General features: G+C 39.5%; 1 protein-coding gene across 2 annotated transcripts in view; it reads left to right on the forward strand.

Moving 5' to 3' along the window:
* Positions 1-541: 541 nt before the first annotated feature.
* The window catches only part of LOC5569280 (vesicle transport protein USE1), a 31444-nt gene continuing 4454 nt past the window's right edge, over positions 542-27531 (forward strand). The window contains exons 1-4 of one of the 2 annotated variants that reach the window (XM_021843995.1): positions 542-925; positions 13923-14313; positions 14377-14518; positions 14581-14686. In XM_021843995.1, the coding sequence (XP_021699687.1) occupies positions 783-925; positions 13923-14313; positions 14377-14518; positions 14581-14582 (678 nt within the window). In that variant the 5' untranslated portion in view covers positions 542-782 and the 3' untranslated portion in view covers positions 14583-14686. Of the gene's footprint in view, positions 926-13922; positions 14314-14376; positions 14519-14580; positions 14687-27531 lie in introns of those variants that run through there. The other variant, XM_001652763.2, reaches the window with a different exon arrangement.

Consider the following 27531-nt stretch of genomic DNA (forward strand, 5'->3'; position numbering starts at 1 on the left):
CTGCTCGATTGGCTCACACTTTGACAGAAGTGTCAGCTTCCGCGAATCTCTCTTATAAAGGATTTCTAGAAAATAGTCATTCAATAGCCAACTCAAAATGAGGTAAACTGTTTCCCGTTGTTTTTGTGTGTCGATTCGATAAGTAAAGTGTTATTAGCGTGCGGGAATGAGCTTGAAAGTGCCGGGCGGGCTACGCTGCCTGCCGAAAAGTGAGTTTGTTTTGCTCTCAAACATGTTCCACACTGTCAATCAAAACACACGCATTTTATACACGAAAAAAATATTTTCACAAAGAAGACGCATGTTAAACATTTTGTAAAAAATATTTATATATTTTATAAGTTTCCCTTAAATCTTAAACCATTCAGAAAACCTTCCATAAGCGATTTATTCACTAAATTTGCATTGCAAGTTAATTATACAGATTTTTGTTGACCACTATTCTGCGTTGTCCTAACAAACAAAACTACATAATAATAAATATTTGTGCAAGCTGGATAAAACGATGTGTGAACAAATTTCTGCGTGCATAAATCGCCTTTGACAGCTTGGCAGATTTGTTGTGACAACGCAAACATTTTTTTTCCTCTGTGCCGCTTTTCGTATTCATACGGGTCGTCTAATTTCGATTCCGCCCGCGATTCAGCGCAGAATTTCACTTTGCGGGTGTGATCCAGATTCAGAGGAGGGAACACACAAGATTTCACCAATAACGATCACGAAAGTAGAAACCGTTACGAGTCGTGTGTCAGGTGAGCAACGACGGGCGACAACGAAAAAGGATGACGTCCAAGCTGGAGATTAACGTTCGGAGTTTAATTGCCCAGTGTGAGGAACTGGCCTCGGTTGACCAACAGGACTGGAGACTGAAGAAGTACATCAAATCGCTGGACACGATGATCTCGGAACTGGAGGATCAATTTGAGTAAGTTCGATATTGATTAGAACAGATAGCTAGCCTAGGTCTTCAAATTAATTGGTGAAAATTGAATTTGGTTAAATGAAAACGGAATCTGGGATCAATTATTCATGTCAGTCAAAAAGTCTGGAATTCTCATTAATCCTGCAGAAGTTCTAGGTTTGTATCTATCGAAATAAGTGCTGTTCAAGCTGCAGCATACTGCGGGCCACACAGAAGAAAATAAGATATAGGGGCAATGAGGGCAATATGAACCACCCCGGATTTGATCATGAAAACTGGGCTTTAATGTCCAGTAACATTATGACCTTCCGAAGGATGCATCGAATAGCCACCACAACAAAAACTGTAACAACAGTCGTTTTAACAATATTCACAAAATTATACAAATTAGTCCATTGCTGTGAAAATCTTTCTAGGAATTCAATTAGAAATTTATTAAGGTATTTGCCCGAATGTACAGATATTACTCCGGAAATTTCTAAAATCCTAGGGAATTTCCCCAAAAATGTTGTTTAGGATACCTAAAAAATACAACCTGAATTCTCGTAAGGAGCACCCCAGGAATGTAATTTGTCCAAAGATTATTTCAGAAATCATCTGAATTCCTCCAAAAAATCTTTGGGAATTTTTCAAGAAATTCCTAACTCCTTCAAGATTTCCGACCGATGATTAAGGCCGCACGGGACGTCATCATACCCAGTCAACCAGTCTGTGATTTTCGATAGCGATCGATATCGATTCTTTTTGAATTGTTAGCGATCGATATTGTTGGACAAAGATCTATAAATAATTATGAAGACTGGTTGGTCTGGTAATCACCCTATCCATTTCAAGAAGCAAATCCCAAGAACCACTATCGAACCATATACTGCCGTGAATCGCAAGTCAGTCCCATCTGCATTTCCGTCAAAATTGAGTTGAGTTCAGTTTTCAACATCTCTTTCAGTGCTCTTTCAGCTGCATTGTCACTCTCTACTCTGCACACTTCTCAGCGATCCAGTGCATATGTGAAGGCATGTCGGAAGCAGATACGATCGTCGTCGTGGGCGATTATAATCTTCCTCGTCTAAGCTGGGAAATCGATGACGATATTCACGCATTGCTGCCCTCTAACGCATCATCCGAACAAGAAGTCGTCCTAGTTGAAACGATGGTAGCTTCGGGATTGCACCAAATCAATAGCTTGCAAAACACGAACGGCCGAATACTCGATTTGGCATTCGTCAACGAACCAGGTGATGTAGAGTTAATCAAACCGCCAGCACCTCTCCTCGGGATTGACAACCACCATATGCCGTTCCTTCTTCGAATCAACGCAGAAGATTATCAATTGCAGTACGTTATGGATTCGAATCAAACATATGACTACGATTTTCGTCACTGCAACTTCGCGGATCTCGACACCGCCATATCCTCCATCGATTGGACTACGCTGTTTCACGGTAAGACTACAGATGAGACGGTACGTATGTTCTATGATACTTTGAATGGAATTCTCAGCGAAAATGTACCGCGAAGACGTCGTAGATGCCAACCATTTAAGCACCCTTGGTGGACTTCCGAGTTACAGAACTTACGGAATGTCCTCCGGAAGTCTCGTAGGCGTTATTTTCGGACAAGAACGGTTGTTGATTATGACAATCTCCGTTCAATAGAAAATCGGTATAACGAATGCCAAACGGAAACATTTCGGGCCTATATTTCACGACTGGAGACGACTGCTAAACAAGACCCCTCTTCGTTCTGGAACTTTATTCGTAACCGCAAAAGCTCAAATCGGATACCAGCTGAGATGACACACAATAATTGTACCGCTAACTCTCCTGAAACATTAGCTGACATGTTTGCAGATTGCTTCGAAAACGTTTACCGTAACAGCTCGCCACCGTTTATTCCCGATAACCTCAGACAGTCTCCTGTGTTTGATATAAACTTCCCGCTGTTAGAATTTAATCAACACGATGTTTCATCAGCCTTGAATGAACTTGATATTTCCAAAGGACCAGGAACCGACAATCTTCCTCCAGTGTTCCTAAAAGAATGCTCCGCATCTCTGCAATTGCCTCTTTGCATTATTTTCAACAGATCGCTCCGTGACGGTACTTTTCCGCAGCCGTGGAAAGTAGCTTCAATAAGTCCGATTTTCAAATCTGGTTCCAATCAGATTGCCGAGAACTACCGCGGCGTTTCCATTCTGTGCTGCGTGGCTAAAGTCTTCGAAAGCTTAGTTCATAACGCGTTGTATGCAGCTGCTCAACCGTTAATTTCAGATTCGCAACACGGGTTTGTTAAAAAGCGATCAACCACTACGAATCTGATGTTGTTCACTGATTTCGTATCGACGGCCCTCGAGAACAGACAACAAGTTGATGCCATCTATTTCGACTTCTCCAAAGCTTTCGACAGAGTTCCACATGATCTCGCTGTTGCGAAGCTGAACCATCTGGGATTTCCGCGCTGGATTACTGATTGGCTCCATTCATATCTGACAAACCGTGAGGCGTTCGTCAAAGTAAACGGAGCAAAATCTCGAAATTTCGCTATTACATCTGGTGTGCCTCAAGGTAGCGTCCTCGGGCCACTGATTTTCGTGCTGTTCGTGAATGATCTCTGCTTCCGGCTTAAATCACCCAAAGTGCTGTTTGCCGACGATCTGAAAATTTACAGAACTATTTCGTCCCTTCTCGACTGCTGTGCTATTCAATCCGATATTAACGAGATTCAACTGTGGTGCGTTGAAAATGGAATGGAGCTGAACACTAAGAAGTGCAAACAAATTTCTTTCACCCGACGCCAGTCCCGAATCGACTTTGAATATTTGGTGGGCCCAGATATCTTGGAGCGCGTTGAATCCATCCGCGACCTTGGTGTCATAATCGATTATAAACTGCAATTCAACGAACATATCAGCATCGCCACTGCCAAAGGATTCGCTGCCCTCGGATTTATTCGACGTAGTACAAAACATTTTCAGGATATCTACGCTTTGAAGTCGTTGTACTGTGCTCTAGTTCGAAGCGTTCTGGAATATGCCGTCTGTGTGTGGTCTCCACATCATACTACGCAGATCATCCGAATGGAAAGAGTTCAACGTAGCTTCGTTCGGTACGCTCTTCGCCAGTTGCCTTGGGCAAATCCAACTGATCTGCCGGATTACAGAAGCCGGTGTAACCTCATCGCTTTGGAAACGCTCTCTGCCAGACGTACAAAACTACAGAGACTGCTTGTGTTCGATCTGATTGTAGGAAATGTCAATTGTCCGTCACTGTTGGAAAATGTGTCCCTGTATGCCCCGTCTCGTCAACTACGTGAACGTAACCTGCTTTTTGTAAGACGTCATAGGACTTCATACGGTTTTCATAACCCTCTGGATAAATGTTTTCGTGCGTTCAATAATGTGAGTGTTGTGTTCGACTTCAATATTTCAAAGTTTGTTTTTAAAAATAGAATAAGGATCTTAGAGTAAGATACAGTCTGGGGAATTTATTTTTAATTCAAGACGGTGATAAATAAATAAATAAATAAATTAATGGAATAATATGATTTGTTCGGAAAAACTAGGAAAAAACAGCAAGTCAAATTGTCCCATAATGAAAAGTAACCGCATATCAGTCCCACTACAGACTTTAGCACCGTGGAACACAAATATGTAACTTGTTTTGATTATCTCTATATTTTTCTTGAAAAGATATCGTAGTGAAAAGCAAGTTGTGAAAGTTTCATTAAGATTGAAACATGTTCCAATCCTCTGGAATTTTTTGAATATTAGTATGAAAAACGAGTTTGAAAGATTCACAGCCTATTTTCTCAATGCCTACTTTTTACAGATGGGACTGACTTGCGATTCACGGCAGTATATCGATGCGAAAAATGTATCATTATGATTCTATATATGTAGTGCGCAACCCAATAAATTTTCAGCTTCATCGGTTCACTAAAACTCGAGATTTGCTTCCACAAAGTTTTGATGATAATTGTTAGAGTGAGACAAAAGATAGGGAAAATAACACGGTCTCCCGTGTCATCTTAATCCATTTTATTACTGGAAAAAATGCTGTAGTATAAACTTATGTGAAAACTCAAATGAAGTTTTGAAATTGTATGGGAATATTTTAAGAAACTTATCAAGAAATGTTCAGCGAAACTGCATGAGTAATACTTGGATGAAAAAATGGAACAATTTCTAGAAAAAATAGATTTGTTTGAAGAAATTTTGGATTTATGGGAGGAAGAATTCTTGAAGTTAATTGATTCTTGAATCGTCATGAACAGGAGAATGTAAGTTCATGTAAGGTTTCTTGAAAGAAAAAAATCTGTAGAAATCTTTGTAAGATCTCCTAAAGTGACAACTGGAGAATGCGTTTGAAAGATTAAAAAAAAAAAAATCTGGACAAAATTCCAGGATAGTTTCGGAAAAAATAAAGTAATACCTAAGAAAATTACTGGTGGTAGCTTTGGAGTTCTCAAGCAAATACTGGAGAAATTCTTCGAAGTATTATTTGAAAAAAAAAATCTCTGAGAAGAACTAGTAGAGATATCTCTAGAAGATTTTTTGGAGAAATCCCTTTATGAGACCCTGAAAGTATTCTAAGTAAAATCCCTATGATAATTCCCGAAGCTTTTCTTCGAGTAATCTGAGACGAAATTCTTGACGAGCCTGTTGAACCCGTTATAGTCTCTGAAGGTTGTTTTGGAGCCTGTACAATTTTGCATCAGGTATCAATGCAAGCAGAATAAGGGGAAAAAACTTTAGGAGACCTTTGGTTAATATTAATACTTTGAAGACCTTGCATTAAAAATAAAGACTTTTTAGAGACTTGCATTGAATAAGAGAACAAATCTCTAAAAAGAAACCTACTACCAGTCCTGTCTTCAGGATCGTTAATCGGATCAACTTTTGTTATCATTCATTTTTAAAAATATGAATATCCTCTTTATTTACATCCTTTTTAAATCAATGTTATTGAAATAATTTGACAAAAATAGACCAAACTGCTTGTCTCTACAAACAGTGAGGTTATTGTAGTTTCCTCATATATTTCTATATAACAAATGGATGAATAGCAAACATTCTGTGACTTTTTGTAGTTATTTTTTTCTTAGCACCGAAGTGGCCTGGCTAATCGCAAAAGTTTTCAGGAGAAACTAAAAAGGCTTGTAAAATCTTCAGATCAGATCAGAATTGTAATTGTAATTGCTCAATCCACACCCTGGCAGATAATTGTCCGCCAATCTAGACACGGGCTGGGTGAGGACCTACCAAGCCTCCCCCGTTAACATGTCCTATACCGTTTAGCACACCGGGTTCTTCCACAAGCAGGCGCCGGAATTAAAGCGGTCCCACGAGTTTCAGATACATTAAATAGATATAGTCCCTCTGGCACTAAACCGAATAGCGCCCTCCACCTCATCACCAGCACTGCCCATGCTGCTACGCCACACAAAATGCCGGAAGTGGCGTGCCGTGTAGCACATTAGATGTTCTACAGAGCACACCACCTCCGACACCATGCTCAACGTACAGCAAAGACAGCGCTAATAAAAGCGGAATGCGCCATTCAGTACCAGAGGGACTATAAATGTAACGAAGAGGAAATGAAAAGATAGTAGAAATGGTTTGGTTGTTGGATTGCTGAAACGAGAAGAAAGAAATAAAGTTATTACGTTAAAACGTGGTTTTTATAGTTGAATAAATGTATCGATAGTTTCTCATCTGTTTCTTTTCCGTATCGTAGTTCCGTCGATTCTATCCACCTCGAGTTTTGTCGACTCCGCTTGGGCAATGAGGACCGCGATGAAATGAAAAATATAAAAAATATAAAAATATGAGCATTAGTGTTTATCTATTATTTAATGTGGTTCTCATTTGCTTTCAAATACAGTTAACTCTCCCTTACTCGATATTCCATATCTCGATATAGAGTTAGAGAACCATAGTAAAAGTTGGTTTTCATGGTTAACTTGATAGTCCCTTGGAACGCAGTTGTACTGCTTTTGTGTTCTGTAACTCGATACCTCCTTAACTCGATGGTCCCTTCAATATCGAGTAAGGGAGAGTTGACTGTACCTAAGTAACATGTGAACTCTGCCTCTATCAGAAAATTCTAATAAATCATAATTTATTCTCCTACACTTTCCCTAACAAAAAGTATTCCTATTTAATAAGACAAGTGCAAAAGCACAAATAAAAGTGTGGGACCGCATCGAATCATGTTGATGCCCACAGAGCACTCATTCTTCGATTTCCGAAATATGAGTCCGCTGAAAACACCGACCCAACTCGACGCAATCGCGCACCTCTACCGGCACCTCCGCACATGTAAAAACTTCTGCGATAATCCTGATTCCACTTTCTACGTAATGTAACCCAGCATAAACAGCTGCCCAACTCTCCAGACCTGCGCCCTCCAAGATCCAAGGTGCTGCTGCCTTACGTTCAAAACTTCTTTCCTCAAAGTCTATCTATCGATTCCGAACTGCATACTACAATACCAATCAGACCCTATTCCTGACAAGACACAGAGTCACAACCCCAATGTGATGGATTTACCCACAACCTTGTCATAACCCCTCTTACGTTTCGCTATCCTCGGAAGTCACCCATATTGATGCTTGGCAAAAAATATCAGTTTTAAATCCACAAATCCCAAATTACACCACATTACGTTGGTCCGTTTGGCGTCGCCGGTGGATACCTGTTCTGACATTCGTTTCTTTCAAACACCACTTCAAGCCTGTACCCCCACTTCATGAATACGAATGTTGACGAATCACGATAATCTGAAGGTCGTGACCAGAACGGAGGTAGTCTTTATCACTAGGGACCAACCGCCACCAAAATCTTCAGATCAGATCAGAAACTTCAAAAAATATTTCGCTGGAAATTCTTCAACAATTCTGCAAAAAAATCTTCTAAAAATCGTTTTCATCTACTTAAAATATCAGTAGAAGTTTTAACAACTTTCAACGGTAGTTCTGAATCAGCCAAGAACTTCTAGGGAGAGTGCTGTGGGATTTCTATAGGTATTGCTCTGAAAAACGTGAAGAGATTCAGCAATGCTCTGAAAGATTGTATCAACAGTGATCGCATGTTCAGAAATAGCCAACACCATCACACTCGTGCTGTGTGTAATACGATGCGAGTGGTATCAGATTATTCCATTACTGCATACAAAGATTCTTCAAAAATCTTCTGATAATTATCTACGGATGTTCCAGAAATTTCTCAAAATTTACTTCAGCGATGCTCACGGAAATTGTCTTAGAACTTATACAGGGTTGCCCGTAGATATTTCTCAAAAACCATCAATTGATTCATTCAGAACTGCTATAGAGGATTGCTCCATTTGTTTTTTTCTAAAGTTAAGTGTTCAAAGGTTAAAGAAGTTTCTTGTAGCAATTATTACAGTTAGTTTACCAAGATTTTCACTATAGATATTCTCAATCGATCTTCTCGAGAGCCCGAACTTCTGGGGGTTATGCATAAATTACAGACAAACAGACGTACCACTTAGAACAAATCTCGATCGAAATCATAGTCACGCTATGCTAAAATTAGTGCTAAAATTAGTGTCTTTGGCCGACGGACCAACAGATGGCGGTATTGTAGGGTGATGTGTTAGTATCCATCGTATTAAGCATTGATCAGTGAGAACTGCAATTTTACCAGTATTGCAGTGAATGATGCTGATACAAACCGATGTCAAACAATTCTTTCTCAAAACGGCTTTAGCATTGTACAATAACATTTTGATAAATCTTGATCTCTTTTTGGAAATAATGCAAAGAAAATGCATCTTACCGTATTCTCAGTCCGTCGTATCGTTTTCAACTCCGTCGCAATCAGTTTCCAGATTCGTCTCACAACTTACGGCTCACTGTGTGTATTGAGTGGTTAAAACACAACATATCAACGCTATAATAAAATGTTTACTAGAATACATAGATCTACGGGCATCTCCCTCCATTCCTTCAGCATGATGGAATATACTAATTTCCTTCAAAATTAATTGTTTGTCATCAAAATTCAGCCCAAACATATGAACACAATTCCTTTTGACCGTACAATTATGGCATTTGCTCACAGTACAGCGAAAACAACACAATCAAAGGAATCGTATTTTTACGTCGAGCGTCGCGCACACATTGATGAGCACAAGCTTTTTTTTTTCTCAGTACGACGGATTGAACTTTGTTTACATTCTCAATTATTCGCGGCGGTTGAGGAAATTTCGTAAAATTTGGTGATTTATTGGAGTTTTACGGCGTGTGATTGGAATGAAATCCTTCAGTGAAGAAGTACGAAGGTTTTCCATAGTGAAAATAAGTGCCCAGCGAAGTAAGCCACCCACGGGGGCGGGAAGAAACTTGTGTTGGAAACTGGTGTGTGGCTCAGTCGATCGCTAAGCATTTCTCTCAAATCGTATTCGTCCATGCGATTTCGGTGAAAAAGTGCAAAGTGGATAATTGAACTGAAGTTAATTACCGAAATACAGTAGTTTTATTGCATTTTTGGTGTACAAGTGTACAAACCATAACAGCTTTCACAAAATTACACTTGGATAATGAATCTATGTTGCAGGTAAGTTGGAATATCCGCCGTAGTGGAACATTTAAAGTTTGATACGACGAATAGTAACGCTTACGACGAAGTAGAACAAAACCCTACAAACGTCAAACGCGAACAAAAAAGCCTTATCGTATCTTCCATCCTCCATAGGAATAAGTAGGACGTTTATCGAGTTTGTATGTATATTGAACAGATAATAAATAGTTCAATATCCATTTCATTTTCAAGCTTTCTGCTGATCTTGATTTTTTTTGCTGAATCGTGGGTAGGACAATCCTTTCACTGTTCTACCCAGGTGTTTGTGTGCGTAGTACATGTCCTATTTGTCCTACCCACTTCTCGCGCCACTGATCTTGACCATACATTTTATATTGCTGTTTGCGTTTGACGTGCAAATCCAGGCTAACTGAGCTGCAAATGCGATAACACAAAGTAGCCAAAGGATACTTAGCAATCATGATCCAGATCACCGCCAACCTAGCAAAGAAAACCAATCTTTGACTTCGCCTTCCTTGTTAAAAATCTTACCGCATTTGGTGTTCCCGCATTTGATATTTGCATTTCAAACGCACACAGCAATATTATGATTTTGCATACATACACAATTTTGAAGTTGACATTTTTCAAACATTACACTAGAAAACACGGCGATTTTTTTTATTTTCAAGTAAATAATGGGGCGTACGTAGAATTTTTGAATTGCTCTCAAATTTTTGTTCCAAAGTTTTGCAAGTGTCGTTTAAGGAATATAGGCTTACAGTTCTTATGCCGCATTGATTTATGTTTTTGGTCGATCCAATACTGAGAAAATTGGCCACGTTCCAGGATGGAAATCTAGGTATCATGACCAAATCAATGATGCATCGCGGTTGTTCTTTATCATGTGCGCCTAGCAACAACGATAAACTATTAGTCGTTAAGTCCTAACAACAAACTCCGCTCCGCGAAAAATGAATCGATCGGCACGTGTGCTAACGATCAATTGTTCTCAAACCAAATTCATTACTTTTGGTGGATTTTTACGCTTGTATTCCGCGATTTGACTTCTGATATGCCATTTTAGATCCGAAAGTCAATCGGGTAAGGTTTGGATGAAAAATTATGCCGTGAACGCGTTATGATCCTATTAATTGTGACTTGTTACAAGATACGACAAACGGTCTGTCCCTCAACAAACAGTGCATCGGATGCTCCATATATCTTTACTATGCGCGCGTGATGAACTGTTCAAATCATGCTCCTGCAAGAGCGACGGCTTTCTTAGACCATTCAAATACTATGGGTTTATTCATAAATTTCATAACGCTAAAAATTGTCATTTTTGACACTCATCCACCCCCTCGTAACGCTTTTTGTATAAATATTCTACAAATTGTATATAAGCTATAACAACTCAAGGACAAACACCCACCCACCCCATACAGCGTTATGAAATTTGTGAATGGGCCCTATGTTGTTAGTGGCTAGAGGCGATTTTTTCCATCCTTGGCCATGTTTGTCAGAGTTTTTTTTTTAATTTTGTCGCTAAATATAACTGAAACAATATTTGAGAAGCTATAAAATTGGTATACATTTTGTGACTTATCTATCCTAAGTATCAAAAATTCGTTCCAATACTAATGAACAGAGCATGAGCATGAGCATGAGCATGAGCATAAATGACCGTACAATTCGTAGTTGCTACTCCGTGATTGACCAGAACAATCGAAGTTGCACAGGGATTTAGTGAATGGGGCTTGGGATTAGCTTACCATCCATCAATGTGCACAAATCGAGAGCTCAAACTTAAGAAGTCAATAACGGCGCCGGCCACGTCCTTACGGTCATCGGGGAAGGGAAGGAATGTTAGTTAGACAACCATTGGTTTTAGAGACCGAAGAATCTTCTGCATCTCCATAGTTGTCATGGAAAGGATATTGGGTTAGTGGGATAAGGTAAGGATCTGGGAGTCATCTTTAGTTGATGATGCGATCCTTGATATATTCACGCCTGACCGGATTCGCGATATTATTCGATAAATGAATTATATACTATCGTGCCGCGCGAGCGACGCGCAACACGATTGATCCTGTCCACATCACCCGCCCCCGCAGGAGCAAGCAACGCGACCAAAGGATCAAACACTACTAACACTGATCACGCGATCCGCGGCTCTTATATACTATCGTGCCGCGCGAGCGACGCGCAACACGTTTGATCCTGTCCACATCACCCGCCCCCGCCCCCGCAACGCGACCAAAGGATCAAACACTACTAACAGTGATCACGCGATCCGCGGCTCTTATATACTATCGTGCCGCGCGAGCGACGCGCAACACGATTGATCCTGTCCACATCACCCGCCCCCGCAGGAGCAAGCAACGCGACCAAAGGATCAAACACTACTAACACTGATCACGCGATCCGCGGCTCTTATATACTATCGTGCCGCGCGAGCGACGCGCAACACGATTGATCCTGTCCACATCACCCGCCCCCGCAGGAGCAAGCAACGCGACCAAAGGATCAAACACTACTAACACTGATCACGCGATCCTCGGCTCTTATATACTATCGTGCCGCGCGAGCGACGCTCAACACGATTGATCCTGTCCACATCACCCGCCCCCGCAGGAGCAAGCAACGCGACCAAAGGATCAAACACTACTAACAGTGATCACGCGATCCGCGGCTCTTATATACTATCGTGCCGCGCGAGCGACGCGCAACACGATTGATCCTGCCCGCATCACTCGCCCCCGCAAGAGCAAGCAACGCGACCAAAGGATCAAACACTACTAACCTTCGTTCCAATACTAATGAACAGATTAAAAAAAGTGTTTTCAGCATTCAGGCTCGCCAGATCACCTTAAAAGTTCGAATTAGGTTTTTCAGTTTTCCTAAAGTTGTCAAATTAGATTTCCACATAGTAGCCTCACGTTTTCTGAGCACAGCAGTATTTTTTCAGATTTGTTGGACCTCTAAATAGCGAAAAGTCATTAAAAATCACAAAAATAAAATTCATCTCTTTAAGGTGAAACAGTTTAGAATCAACTTCTAAGATTGCACTAAAACTTCAAAGGCACAAATCTCGCGAAGAAAGCATCCTACAATAGTTTGCTTTTTACTTTTGTGCACTACCATAAAGCTTAAAAGAAGAAGATCAGGAACGTTTGCGCACCATTTTTCCAGTTTAGTGCTTTTGAAAAAGCGAGTAGAGTCACAAGCTTGGTCACAAGTCGGCCATTGTGACGGCTATCTTTGGATTCTGAGATGTTTCACCTTAAAACGGCTAACATATTGGTAATTTTATGCTAGAGTGCAAAGCTAAATTATATAAATCAAACTATCGTTTGATGCTTCGCGTGAATGGAAAAAATAAATGTTTTGATTATTCTTCTTCTTATTGGCATTACGTCCTCACTGGGACAGAGCCTGCTTCTCAGCTTAGTGTTCTTACGAGCATTTCCACAGTCATTGACTGAGAGTTATTTTTGCCAAAGTTGCCATTTTCGCATTCGTATATCGTGTGGCAGTAGGGCGATTCAAATTTTAAAAATGTTTAAAAATCCAATCTCCCATATGTCTGTCAAATTTTCAGCTTTCTAGGTGGTGATTTAAAGGTGACCCAAAGACAATGTAGGTTTATATGGAAATTTCTATGAAGAAATTGTGAGAAATGTTCCAATCACGCTAGTACTGTAATGTAAGTAGAAACTTATCATCCTATATTGAAATCTCATTCTTCAAACCTTTTTAAGATGTTGCTGAAGAAACAAATCCCTTCTGAGCTAATTTTGTTTGGGATTTTTGTACATGTTTACAATCCCATATTAAGCTAAATTATAGCAAACAAACTCATGAATATCTCTTCTGCTATCCGTCGGATTGAATTTCTCTCTTCAGCAAATTTCTTTATTATGGTTTGAAGAATGAGTTTTTACTATGGGATAATAAGTTTGTACTTACATTACAGTACAAGCGTATTTGGAACATTTCTCATTTTTTTCCATAGTAATTTCCATATAAACCTACATTGTCTTTGGGCCACCTTCAAATCACCACCTAGAAAGCTGAAAATTTCACAGAACACTATGTTTATGGTAAGGATGGTAAGGAACATATGGGAGATTGGATTCTTAAACATTTCTAGAATTTGAACCGCCCTAGCGTGGCAGGTATAATGATACTCTATGCCCCAGGAAGTCAAGGAAATTTTCATTACGAAAAAAAAAACCTGGACCGACCGGGAATCGAACCCAGACACCTTCAGCATGGCTTTGCTTTGTAGCCGCGGACACTAACCACTCAGCAAAGGAAGGCCCACGTTATTGAATTTTCCATACAAAAGCTGTTAACTGGGGGAGGGATGGGGTCTAAAATTAGCAAATTTTGCGTTACGTAATACTTGAATAATCTCTTATAACATTGAGTTTTTTGATAAAATTCTAGGAAACCGGAAGAAAAGTTAATCACAGAGTACCGCAACCGGTGTGCAGAACTGAAGAGGCTCTCGAACTATGTGGAACCGTCGCCAAATTTGGAACAGAAGCGCCTAAAATCCAAACTGAAAGCATCGGGCGATAATGGCGGGGAGGACGTGATTAGGGAAATTCGACAGATCCATGACCAAAAGTTCCAGAAAGAACTGCGCAGCGAACTGTTCAGTGGCAACACGACCATTCGACGACGGGCCGGTCAAAAGGTAGCCGAGAATCTGGAACAAACGGTCAAACAGTACTCGGACGTGCAGGAAAAGCTGGCCGAGGATATGCTTCTGCTGACTCGAAACCTCAAAGAGCAGAGTGAAATTTCCAACAAGATTATCAAACAGGATACGGAGGTTGGGATTCTTACATCCCTTATCGTCAAATTTGGATTTACATATAATCTCTTTATTTTGTAGAATTTAAGCAAGTCGACTAAACTAACCGATCAGAACATGTCCTCACTGTCGACAGAATCTGCGAAGCTGCAGGAAAGCTCGAGCAAAGCTTGGAAGTGCTGGATGTGGTTGATGATAGGGCTGGTGATGATGATTTTCATATGTAAGTATTGACATTTGGATTAACTATTGTTACTTGAACGTTACTTGAACTTTATTTTCTAGGACAAAGGAAAACCTTTATATTCGCCAGTTTTTCTCTCTTCGTCGTGGGGACTTTATAAGACCTCAATTAATTTGATAAAACCTCGATAACGGTGTTACGCCAATTCACTCTCTCCATGACTGTGTTCTCCCCATCTTCGATTTCAGCTCACGCTATCCAGATCCTTCTGACAAGATATTTGCAATTTAAGGCACAAGAAACCGTAAATATTCATTTCAATTTGAAAAACTTTCGCAACCTAATTTTACTTTTGATCGCCAATCAGGTTGTATTTCGGTTTTGACGCATTTACCATTATTTCGACTTGTGTCGCTTCACGTTTCAGGCGGGTGTGCATAATTGGGCTTTATGCATACTTTATGGGAGGTTATTCTATGAGTGGCTTGAGGTGACAATTTTCGGTCTCGTATACTGCCCATAAAAGCATAACTGTCCCATATGGAATAAGTAGGCATTGAAAATATAGCGTTCAAAGTTTATCTTCTCATACAAATGTTTATAATTTTCTAGTACGTTTCTGCATGCTATATTCATTTGGCATCAAGGCACAGATCATTCATTTTGCCTCTATTGATCAGCAACAATTACAAACATGAACACAATTCACGCATTGCAATTGATATTCGGATTGAAAGTTCATATAGAAACTGTTATGCCTTTATTTTTCAATATGAAACTACACCAACTTCATATTTTACCACAACATTTTCAAACAAAAAGGGTTAATTTTTGAATGCACAGTAAAGTATACATTAAAACATGAATGTTGCGACGAAAAAAGATGTCAGGTCGAAAATCCATATGGGACAGTTATGCTTTTATGGACTGTATAGCGAGGTGACAATAAACGACTCGAGTGAAGTGACTTGCCGTGTAAATCAAATGGAGAGTCACTTCATTCGAGTCGAGTATTGTCACCTCGCTATACTACCATTCTATGCATATATGTCCTGCGGTTCATAAGATTTACATAGAACAGGTCTGCGCAGACTTTGCGTTTTAGGAATCCCCGGTCAACAAACTGGGAACTCTATATCAGTGCTGGAAAAGTTCGCATCACGAAGCAGCTCACGAGTGTATACCAACGCATAACAGACATCACAGACTCGGGAACTGGCTAGGTGTGAGTAAGTCCTCACCCGTCTGCTCGGGAGAACATGTCAAAAGAAGTAGCAACAAGCTCGGGAGCGTTTACTCGCGAGTAACCGAGCAAGGTGTGATTTATTATGGTTTTGATAGACAAATTAATTGTATAACCATCATATCGACAACAAACTACTAGTTTGTAGTCAAAAGCCTTTGAAAATCATAAATCTCGGAGGGGAAGCAGCTCCGAACAGGTTCGTGAATCACTTTTAGCTTCAGTTACTCGGGAGCCGACAGATGCGAGTAAACCAGCGCTCTGACGCTCGGGAGCGTTTGGTTTTGTTTATGTCCCAGTTCAGAAGAAATGTTCGTCACTTTCCATCACTGCTCTATATTGAATTGGTTGCGACCTGTTGCGACCAAATTTCATGGCTATTCTCCGTCCATTGAAAATCCAAGTGATTTGGATGATGCCGTTGACACTTCAACATCCTACATTATGGAAGCTTTTGAAGAAAAATGTCCTATGCAGTCTGTAAAGACTACAAGAGGGACCCCATACTGGAATTCCGATCTGTCTAGACTCAGGAAACAATGTAGAAGGAGTTGGAACAGACGGCGTTCAGCTGGATCAGAGTCGTTCAAGTCGGCTCACAAGGCTTACAACTAGGCTCTTCGTTCTGTTGAACGAGCCGGCTGGAAAAAACCTTTGTACAAATGTTTCAAGTTTGAGTGAAGTCAGTCGGATGAACAAAATCCTTGCAAAATCTACGGATTTCCAAGTGAACGAAATTCGCTTACCTAATGGTGAATTTACTTCTTCTGATGAAGAAGTTTTAGAATGTTTATTCAATACACACTTCCCCGGATGTGTGGACATAGCATCTACGGATGAACCAAATGTCTAGCCTCGGTTCGCAGTATCGTAACTACTGAATCGATTCAATGGGCACTTAATAGTTTTGCTCCTTTTAAATCTCCAGGAGCAGATGGGATTTATCCTGTTCTGCTCCAAAAGGGATGTGAGTTTATCAAACATGTTTTGAAAAAACTACTTGTAAGCAGTTTTGCTACCGGGTACATTCCCAGATCCTGGCGTGATATTACTGTAAAGTTTATCCCGAAAGGAGGACGTGCGTGGTATGAAAAAGCAGAGTTTTAGACCAATCAGTCTGACATCTTTTCTTCTGAAATGTATGGCACGCATTATCGATCATCACATCCGTGATGTTTATTTGGCAAACTCTTCATGTGAATCAACATGCTTACCAATCTGGAAAGTCCACTGTGACTCTTTTACACAAAGATGTATACGATATCGAGAAAGCATTCGCTCAGAAGCAATCCTGCTTGGGTGTTTTCTTGGATATTGAGGGTGCCTTTGATAACGTGTCTTTCGATGCCACATTGGAAACCGCACCACGGTGCTCCAATTACCGTTATTATCAAATAAAATATACCATTCAAACGGCAGTCAGCAGATGATTCCTGACGTTGTTCTGCACCTCTGGGCCGATTTTGAAAAAAAATCTTAGTCAGAATTTTGAGTTACACCCTTTTGAAGTTTATATGATAGAAATCACATAAAATATGTTATTTTTACTTGTTTAAACAGAGAGATTATACAAAAAAAAGTTTTGATTTTTTATCTGGTTTTAGATATTGAAAAACACATTTTTCTAAAAAAAATTCAAGACCGATATTTGAAAAAGGCCAATGCGATGTTTAGTTATTACTTATCAACCAATACACGAACAATTATATCTAACAACCTTACGCCTGATAGTGATTTTAGGTAATTGTCCAAAGCATTCAAATATGAATGAATAATTCTTGGACAGGATATGCAGATACGCCCTTTTGAAGTGTATGGACAGAATATTGCATGGTGAATTCTGTTTCATCTATAATCAACGGTTAGGTGAATACATAATCATTACACCTTCGCGGTTCTTCTTATTTCATTAAATTTAGCAAGTTGCATAAAATAAATTTACACGTACACATATTGTCTAGATTGACATTAGAAAAGGGCCAAAGTATAAATAAAATATATACACGGAGAAATATTTTTAAATAATTTTTGAGTTTACTTTACCCAAAGTTAAGTATGTCGATTATAGTTTCAACCCAAAATCTCTCGGTTTTCTCTTTCTCCCACACGAATGTTGTCAAAAATAGAGAGAGCTGCATCTACCCAATTGGGGTACTTTGGCCCAATAAGCCAAATTTGGGTAAATGCAACTTTTCTTATGTTTGGGTCGAAAGAACTCAATTTTGCGTTAAATCAACCCAAAATTGAGTATATTTTTCTAATGGAATTAAAGCCAAACTACATAGTGGGGACCTTGGAAATTTAGCCAAAATTGAGTTATTGGGCTCAACTACGGAATTGCGTTGAAACAACCCAAAATTGAGTTGAATTCCGTCTCCGTGTACACATCAATATAGCTGAACATCAAAAATGATCGCAACATTCGAACATAACAAATCTGTATCTACATAATTCTATATTCTAAATTCAATTCAATTCTATTTAATTCTTTTCTATTCTAATTTGTTCTATTCTATTCAATTCTACTCTACTTAAATTTATTATATTCTGATCCACCCTACTTGTTCTTATACATATTTTCACAAATGCCGATGTTGTAATCAACAACTGCGCGCAAAAGAAGCGAACGGTACACTTTCGATGTTTGTTCGACTTTATAGCGCTGACAGGTCTGTGAAACAGTGCTATGCTCAGACTCCAACGCCAGCTCATTATGTCAGCCTAGTCCTCGCATTGCAGAAGTCTTTTGCATGAAACTTGGTGATATGATATTTCGAAGCTTTTGTCAGACTCTGCTCTTCCTAGCTCTCGACAAACTTGTTCAAATAACCTTTAAAACGAGGATCCAGCTCAAATGAAAAGCATTCAATACAAAATGCTTCAGTTCCTTAAATACATAAAAACTATCATATATAAGTTGAAACCTTTATTTGCACTTCCTGTGAAATAATAATTCAAATCTTCATTTTTATGGATCATATGAGAAGCACGCATTAGGAGTCATACGTGCCTATTCTGCGCGGCGTGTGAGGTGACACGAGTCGAATGAGGTGACAATTCAAGACCAACAATTGAAAAGGCCTCAAGTCCAAAATGTAAACAAATCGGGTTTCTGCTGATTTAAGTGTATAAGAGCCTATTCTTACTGTATCATACAATAGTCATGCAAAAATATGCATGAAAGTTGAAAAAATATCATTTTTCTAAAAGGCCCCATCTCATTTCCCGATAATTAGGATATTAATCGCAAATGCGGCCTTTTCCCAAAAAGGTCCCATTTCTATATTTACTTGAAACCGAGTTGAGGCCTATTAAACAAACATCAAAATTGCAACTAAAATTACGAAAAAATCTAGAAAGATTCGCGAATCAGGCGAAACTGACAAAATGTACACAATTTAAGAAAATATAGCGTTGAAATTGTAGCTTATTTGTCTATTCACTGCACTTGAACTTTCCCCCTATCGATAATTTAACTATTCGAAAAACGCAAATTTGTAGAAGACGAAACTTCACCTCATACAAAACCACACACTTTATTGATTACGCCTGTGTTTTTGTTTATCAAAGTGATGGGCGCATCTGAAATCAAAATCAAAACACGGCGAGAGTAAACGGCGACACTGCAAACAAAAAATAATCAAGGCGTACATGGCGGGCTTAATTGAAACCAGAATGTAAACACGGCGCAAAAGTAATAGGCGACACTGAAAATAATATCGATTACAGGCTCATAACATTGGGCGATACTGGCATTCTCGAGTACGTTTTAGGCGAAACCTTTAAAGATTTTTTGAGTACGAAATAACTAGGGGATATTGTAGGAGATGTGTGTGGTATTGATGAGGATTTTAAAATTAGGTTTATGAAATATGTATTAAAGTGAAAAGGTTTAAGTTTGAGTATATTTTCACCAATTGGGATTTAAAATTGCACATGAGAATTTCATTGATTATTTTCTCATTGTTATTGATTTGTCAGATAGGCCCTAATCGCGAATTCCTCTAGAAATGTTTCAAATTTACTAAGCAGATACAAGTTATACTTCAGCCGCTCCGCTCCATGTATTATTTTACACAGCGATAGTCTCAACAGCGAACATAATCAAATTTTTCGTCGGGTTCCTGTGGAGTGATGTATTTTGTATCATACTACCTAATAATACCTGTGTCAGCATGTCTGTACTTCACGACTTATTGATAACAACACGATTTCGTTACAATTACATGAAACATAATGTTCAATTGAAATATTACTTCAATTGAACAAATATTTCCATATAATTGCTCGACGACACTCTCGTTTAGCACATCCATTATGTTTATCGATGACGATGATTGAATAATCACATACTTAATCGACCGCACGAATCTCCTCTTGCTGCAGAGATCCCATGTACCTTGCTTTACCACGTAACACTCTTCTACACTTCAATTATCGTATTTTATCATGAATATTGAATGATTTTCAAAAGGCCACATCTGAGGATGATGAAAAAACAAGCCACAACTAGAAGGCCTCAACACATTTTAGAGTAAACAAAGGCGTCAACTCACAGGCCTCATCAGCGTCGGCCGGCGTCTATGGGCACAAATGAAAAGGGCTGCATAGCTTTTGGTGAAATAAAAGCCTCATTTCCTTTGACTCGTTTTTTTAGCAGGAATTTTTGCTAAAATGATAGTAATGAATATTCATAGCTATAAATCAGTTTATCCATCGACTTTCTGGACGATAAAATAACATAAAATGCTTAAATTCATAATTTAAATTTGATTTATTGTTTGACAAAACAAGATTGCATTTTTCTCATTGTTTACTTTTTGGAGATGAGGCCTTTTGAATTGTTAGTCTTGAATTGTCGACTCGCTCCTATTTGATTAACATTAGTCGTCTCACGTCACTTCTTTTGAAACGCGGATATTTAAAGTTTTCCGATGTTTATTCGTTCGTGGCTTTTTACAAACTGATGCGGTTTTCCTCTATCGTGTGTTCTCGAACTCTCACTCGTCTCAATCAATTCCCCACTCATACATATGCTTCTTTATTACAGTACCTCACGCACTCATACACTCACACGAACACATAGTGTCATTCAGGATATACACTGAAAAATTATACCAGGACAGTGTGGCCAATCTACATATCACTACAACTCGGCCATTCTGACAACTGATCGACTCGATCAGCAATGACCGTATTTATGTGTTAGTAAAGGATGGCCAAACACCCGTGGCCGACTCGGGGTTAGTAGGCTATACACTGAGAAAAATCTACACGTCAAGGTCGTGTGTTTTACTTATAGATTTGCGCAATGAGGAAAACCACATGATTTGAGTGTGGTAGCCATATGGATTTCATCATTGATTTCACAGTATAATATCATGTGTATCAACATTAGGTTGTCATGTGAAACAAACATGAATTTCCAAATATTAAATCATGAAAACCAACTGATTTGCTTATATAATTCGAAATGTAATAGCTTTAGATAGCCATGTGTGGTAGAACATAAATTTCATGGGACTGAAAGAAGAAATTTGGTAGAATAACTTTTGCTCCCCAAAATATGGATCCGAGGCTCCTCTGCTTGTCGCAAGCTCTCTTGATTTTTTTTCAAATCCGTGAGCCAGCAACAAGCGGGGCGCCGCAAATCCATAATTTGGGAAGCCAGGGATAAGCATATTCCATTTTTTCGAAACTGAAAGCCAGGAAAATCTGTTAGTGGAATCCGATTTTTCTACTAAACTTTACATTATAATCAATGTTTTCTTATAGAAAGGTAGAATTCTCGTACATCGGTCAACTTCACTAATAAAAGAAAAATCGAATTCACAAATTTTCATCTAACACTTTCAGCTTCAAAATTTGCTTCTTCTCTTTGGAAGCATGATGATGACTGTCGTTCGACACGAGGTCCAACCTCAATTCAATTCACTATGCATCCCATGGGCTGATCACAAACAATTTAGAAACTTTGAACATGGAAATCGATAGCATAGCTCATGGATTTCATCATAACAATCTCATTGCGCATATCAATGAATCGACCAACTTGAACATGATGATTATGACACAAGATAACCATAAGCAAAACACACTGAATCCGTGTTGGAGTGATGATCTATGCGTCCATAGGTTGACACATACGAATCTGAAGAGAAAGCTTCGGGAACTTATGTGGAAAAAATATGGAATACTTGTTGTCGGTTGATGAATCAATCCATGAAGCAAAACAAAGGAATTTAATGTGTAACACACACGAAGTTTGCAAGAAAATCATAGCAAATCGATATGGACGTTCATGAATCGATCCATAATTTTAAACACACAGATCGAGCGTGTGGATTTTTATCAGTGTACAATATGAGGGAAAGGAATAAATGGATGGGTCACATATAGACACAACAGTAAATAGGGCAAGTGTAACATCCGTCAGTATTCTTGCAACTTAGTCTTCCAAATAATCGTAGGAGTCTCGCCAATCGGCCCAACGTTTTAATCGGCATGCCTCGACAATGCCATCATATGGTATTTGGGAAATCTGTGCATTCTCTATGTCCCTGATAACATATCGATCGTTCGGAAGCACTTTGTGAATTCGGTAAGGTCCCTTATATCTAGGTAAAAATTTTTTATTTGTTCCGATAGTAGTATCAACATTCCGAATCGCAACAAATTCGCCCACAGAATAATTAAGAGCTGGTTTATGTTTCTTCTGGAACATATTCAAATTCTTTTCCTGTGACTCTTGAATATGTGTCGCTGCTAACTCTCGCAATTTATCCACATCTCTACAAACATTATCATCTTGTTTATCTTCTAGAAACTCAGTGAGCCTATCAACCTCTCGACCTCGCTGATTGACCCCAAAAAGAAGCATAGGGGAATTCGGGGTAAAACCGACACCCTAAGCTTATTGATCAAATTGGTGTATTTTAGCTTGTTAAACGAACCTAAAACTGTTATAGAATCACATATTGGTTATAAATCTATCATTCCTTGCTATCGCTGGATGATATTTTAAGGTTATATTGTGATTTAAATCAAAATGATATTTCATCATTTTTGGGTAAGACAATTGAGAGTGCGGGTAAGATCGACACCCTGTTGGGGTAAAACCGACACATGCACTTTGAGTAGAATTTATACGTTGTGAACATCACAATCACATTGCATATTCAAAAGAATGCTTTAAACATGACTTTCAACATTTATGACCCCTTCCTCTAAAGGATTATACACATACTACGTAAATTATTGAGGAGAGGCCAAAGATCCACTAAATATATGTGAAAATTTCAAATGTCCCATGCTAAGATTATGAGGTTGGGGTGAATACACATGGATATTATTAATGTGTGTGCATGGAACGTTTACAAAGATGAAGTTATGGTGAATGGTTGGTTGTGAAAAGAAATACTGATTTATTTTTACAGAACAGAAAAGTGTAATTATTTTTAGATAATAACAACTGTCGAACCTCATGGTTTGTAAATAAACAAAAAGATTAATTTATGCGAAAATATTTCAAATTCTATTAATTCTTCAATATTAAATGAGAAAAATTTCTTCAAGCTTCATTTAATAAGTTGGAACGTGATAACATAGAAATATTTTTTCAATACTTAATGATAGCTTGTGGCAAATCATATAGTGTCATATTTTACATAGTAACAAGTTCGCCATCCGTGAACTTCACTGGAATTCGAAAATAAAGACTAGGATACCAATACTGCATTTTTATCTGCTCAACACATTTGGTAACGCCCATGTGACCAATCTTCTCATGAGCAGATCGAATAACATTAATTTCCATCTCTTTAGGAACGTACAGAAGAAGTTTATCATCACCTGCAGATCGATATACTAAACCATCCTCTAAGACGTAACCATTTACTGGCCCGTTTTCCAATTTCTCCCTAAGCGTAGAAATATCACTATCTCGATTTTGCGTTATTTGTAGCTGGAACGCTATGTCTTCTGGATCAATGGCGGAAACAATTTGCGCGGAATCTTCATCTGTTTCAACGGAAACGGAAGGGAGGCGGCTTAATGCATCGACATGACTCATCAACTTTCCACTTCGGTGATGAATGGTGTAATGGTAGTTTTCCAACTCCAAAACCCAACGAGCTATTCTTCGATTCATGTTGGCCTGGTTCAAAGTCATTGCTACAGAACTACAATCCGTCACAATTCGAAACTGGATACCTTCCAGATAAATTCGAAATTTACGGAGCGAGTAAATAATGGCCAATGTTTCCAATTCGAAACTATGGTAACGTGACTCGGCTGGACTAGTGCGCTGTGAAAAATATGCCACAGGATGGAATTTTCCATCATCTTGTTTCTGTAGCAGTATTCCTCCAAACCCATCAGCGCTGGCATCACAATGCAAATCGGTTTCTCGATCAGGACTATACAACGCCAGTACAGGAGCGGCTACCAAACTATTTCGCAACGTATTAAAAGCTTCGACACATTTATCGTCAAACTCAAATTTCATATCAGGCCTTGTCAATGCTCTCAACGGCTTAGAAATGGTCGAAAAGAAAGGGACAAACCTACGAAAATATGAAAACAATCCAAGAGCTTTTGATAACTGTTTCGCATCATTCGGGAGCGGCAAAGAGTTGATAGCCTGCAAATGAGACCCATTTGGACGAATGCCTTTTTTACTGACAGTGAATCCCAGCAAATCAATCTCAGTATTGCTGTGTGCATTTGAAACGCAAATATCAAATGCGGGAACACCAAACGCGGTAAGAGTTTTCACAAGTAATGCGAAGTCAATACTTGATTTTCTTTGCTAGGTTGGCGGTGATATGGATCATGGTTGCTAAGTATCCTTTGATTGCTTTGTGCTACCGCATATGAAGCCCATTCAGCCAAGGTTTGCACGTCAAACGCAAACAGCAATATAACCGAACAAACACTTCTTAAACTTCACCTCTAAACGAAATTCAGCAAGCCGTCTCAGAACACGCTGCAACAAATCGAGGTGTTCTTCAATCGTGTGACTAGCTAATGTTACGTCATCCAGGTATACTACCAACGTTCCCTCTTGGATGAATGGTTCCAACGTTCCAACACACGATTGATAAAGCGCTGAAAGACCGCAGGGGCATTTCTTAAGCCAAACGGCATTTTCAAATATTCGTACTGACCGCCCGGAGTAACAAATGAAGTGTACGGAATGGAATCAGTTGCCATGTTGACCTGATGAAATCCGTTCTTCAGATCCAATACGGTAAAATATTTTTTTACCCTCGAGACGCTCCAAACAATCATCAATCAGTGGGATTGGATAACTATCACGTACTGTAACTTTATTCAAGGCTCGATAGTCAACACACAACCGTTTTTCACCTGACTTTTTTGGTCGCAGAACAATAGGGAACGAATACGGGGAGTTACTGGGCCGAATAATACCCTCAGCTAGCAGAGTATCTACAATGCCATCAACATCTTTCCTGTCGGAATATGATAACCGCCGAGGAGCAAAACTTATCGGAACATCTGTAGTCAATTTTAATCTCATCTCGTAGTTGTGTTCCTCAGTAGGAATATTCGAGCAATCCAAATAGTCGCGCTCGATGATTCTCCTTATCTGTTGCATGATATCGGAACTCAATTCAGTGTTTATGTTGAATGATTCGGCAATATTGTCACTCATATCAATAGAGAAAACATCAGGAACGGAACGATCGTATGTTACAGGATCATGCACAGAGAAAAAATAACGACACTTCGAACAATGTTGGAACTTATCTGAATTGAAATCATCTTCGAAAAGATTGTACGAACAATGCAAAGCTTCACCGGAAATTTTTAATTTATTTTTTTCATGGATTTCAACTTTTGGTCTTACAATGTCACTAACAAAAAACTTATCGCACAACGTGATTCCAAAATTCAAGAGGAAATCACGTCCCAACAATAAAGGATGGCAAATAAAATAGTCTGGTACAGTATACATTTTGATGGTTTTGGTCCGATTGCGAAATGTCACACATACCGGAATTATTCCATATGTGCATAATGGAAATCCTCCTACGCCTTTATATCCAGAACATTTTTTCTCTGTGGGAATGAAATGACTGCCGATCTTTGTATTAAATTAATCGGACTACCCGTGTCAAAAAGTGAGATCAACGTTTTACTAAGTTGCAATTTGGAATCTGTCGGGAATGAAACACTTACCCTGTTAATCACTGGAATGCTTTCATCGATTGCCTCCGGCAATTCGTCATCCTTCACCGGACATCCACGTCGGAAGTCGTCTACCAAAGCAATCTGTTGACGATGAGCAGGAGCCGGCTTTGGACAATCCTTCAGCTTATGTTGGTTCGAGCCGCACCGGAAACAGGATCCAATTTCTCTTTTTGGTTCTGGGCAGCTGGCAGAGAAGTGTCCCACGCCGGAGCAGTTGAAGCAGCGTACTTCCGAGGTTGAAGGCTTTGCTGCGAGTTTGATGTTGGTCTTGACTCTGTTTGGTACGGAAGAGGCGGAATACATCTCTCTCAACTGCGAGTATCGATGCGCCAACTGCTTCAGTTGTGCAATGCTTGTCGCTGGGTAGAGCACAGCAATATTCGCAGACCGATCGCGAAAACCGTCAACAATTAACTGCACCGTTTGTTTCTCATCGATGTTTGCCCGCGATGCAATCTCCTGCATTCTCAAGATGTATCCCATTACAGTTGTCTTCGCTACAGCGAACGTCGTTTTCTTCATCGTGTCAATGACTTCCGACACTGAATGAACGTGGCTGAAGTTCTCCAAGAAACTGTTTTTGAACTCCTGATGTCTTGGATCGGTCGACTCTGAGGAACAATTCTCCTTCGTATCCAGGTTCCATCCACCGGCCGACACACATGAGCCGGAATTCGTCATCACCATGAACGGAATCACACGCTTGCTCGAAATCATCAATCCACTTTTCAGCATCATACGATTCACCACCTCGGAAGCACGGAACGGAATACTTGATGTCACGGAAATCTGGTGGTTTTATTGGTGCCGCTTGTGCCACATTCAACTCGGCTTCAATCGCTGCTATTTCTCGACGTAAATCAGCAACAAATTTTCGTTTCTGCAGCACGCGGATTTCAGCATCCAGTTCACGTTCTTCCTCGTTAGCCGAATCAGCCTCCTCATCGTGGCGCCATTTTGTTGGTCGTTCTCAGCATTGATTTTATCTCTCAGCGTCACTTGTTCAAACAGGATCCGCAAGTGCCGAACTGTAGCGGAAGGCGGAAATTCAACATGGCGGTTTTGCAGCCAAGTAATGAGCTCGGCTTTGGTCATCCGATTTGCATCCGCCATTACTGCAGCCAATTCCAAATTCAGCTTCCTCCACACAAGTCTGGTCCTCCGGTAAACGCGAGGGCAATCCCACTTCTGAAGATGTAACCGGCCAAAAACTTTACTTTTTCGGACTTCTTTTGAAACGCGGATATTAAAAGTTTTCCGATGTTTATTCGTTCGTGGCTTTTTACAAACTGATGCGGTTTTCCTCTATCGTGTGTTCTCGAACTCTCACTCGTCTCAATCGTCTCAATCAATTCCCCACTCATACATATGCTTCTTTAGTACAGTACCTCACGCACTCATACACTCACACGAACACATAGTGTCATTCAGGATATACACTGAAAAATTATACCAGGACAGTGTGGCCAATCTACATATCACTACAGTTCAAATATTTTGCGCGCAGTTGTTTAATTAATACAGTGTCCATTTGTAAAAATATGTTTAAGAACAAGTAGGCGGGATCAGAGTAGAATAAATTTAAGTAGAGTAT

Source organism: Aedes aegypti, chromosome 2, assembly GCF_002204515.2.
Source record: "Aedes aegypti strain LVP_AGWG chromosome 2, AaegL5.0 Primary Assembly, whole genome shotgun sequence".
In the NCBI taxonomy this organism is placed as follows: Eukaryota; Metazoa; Arthropoda; class Insecta; order Diptera; family Culicidae; genus Aedes; species Aedes aegypti.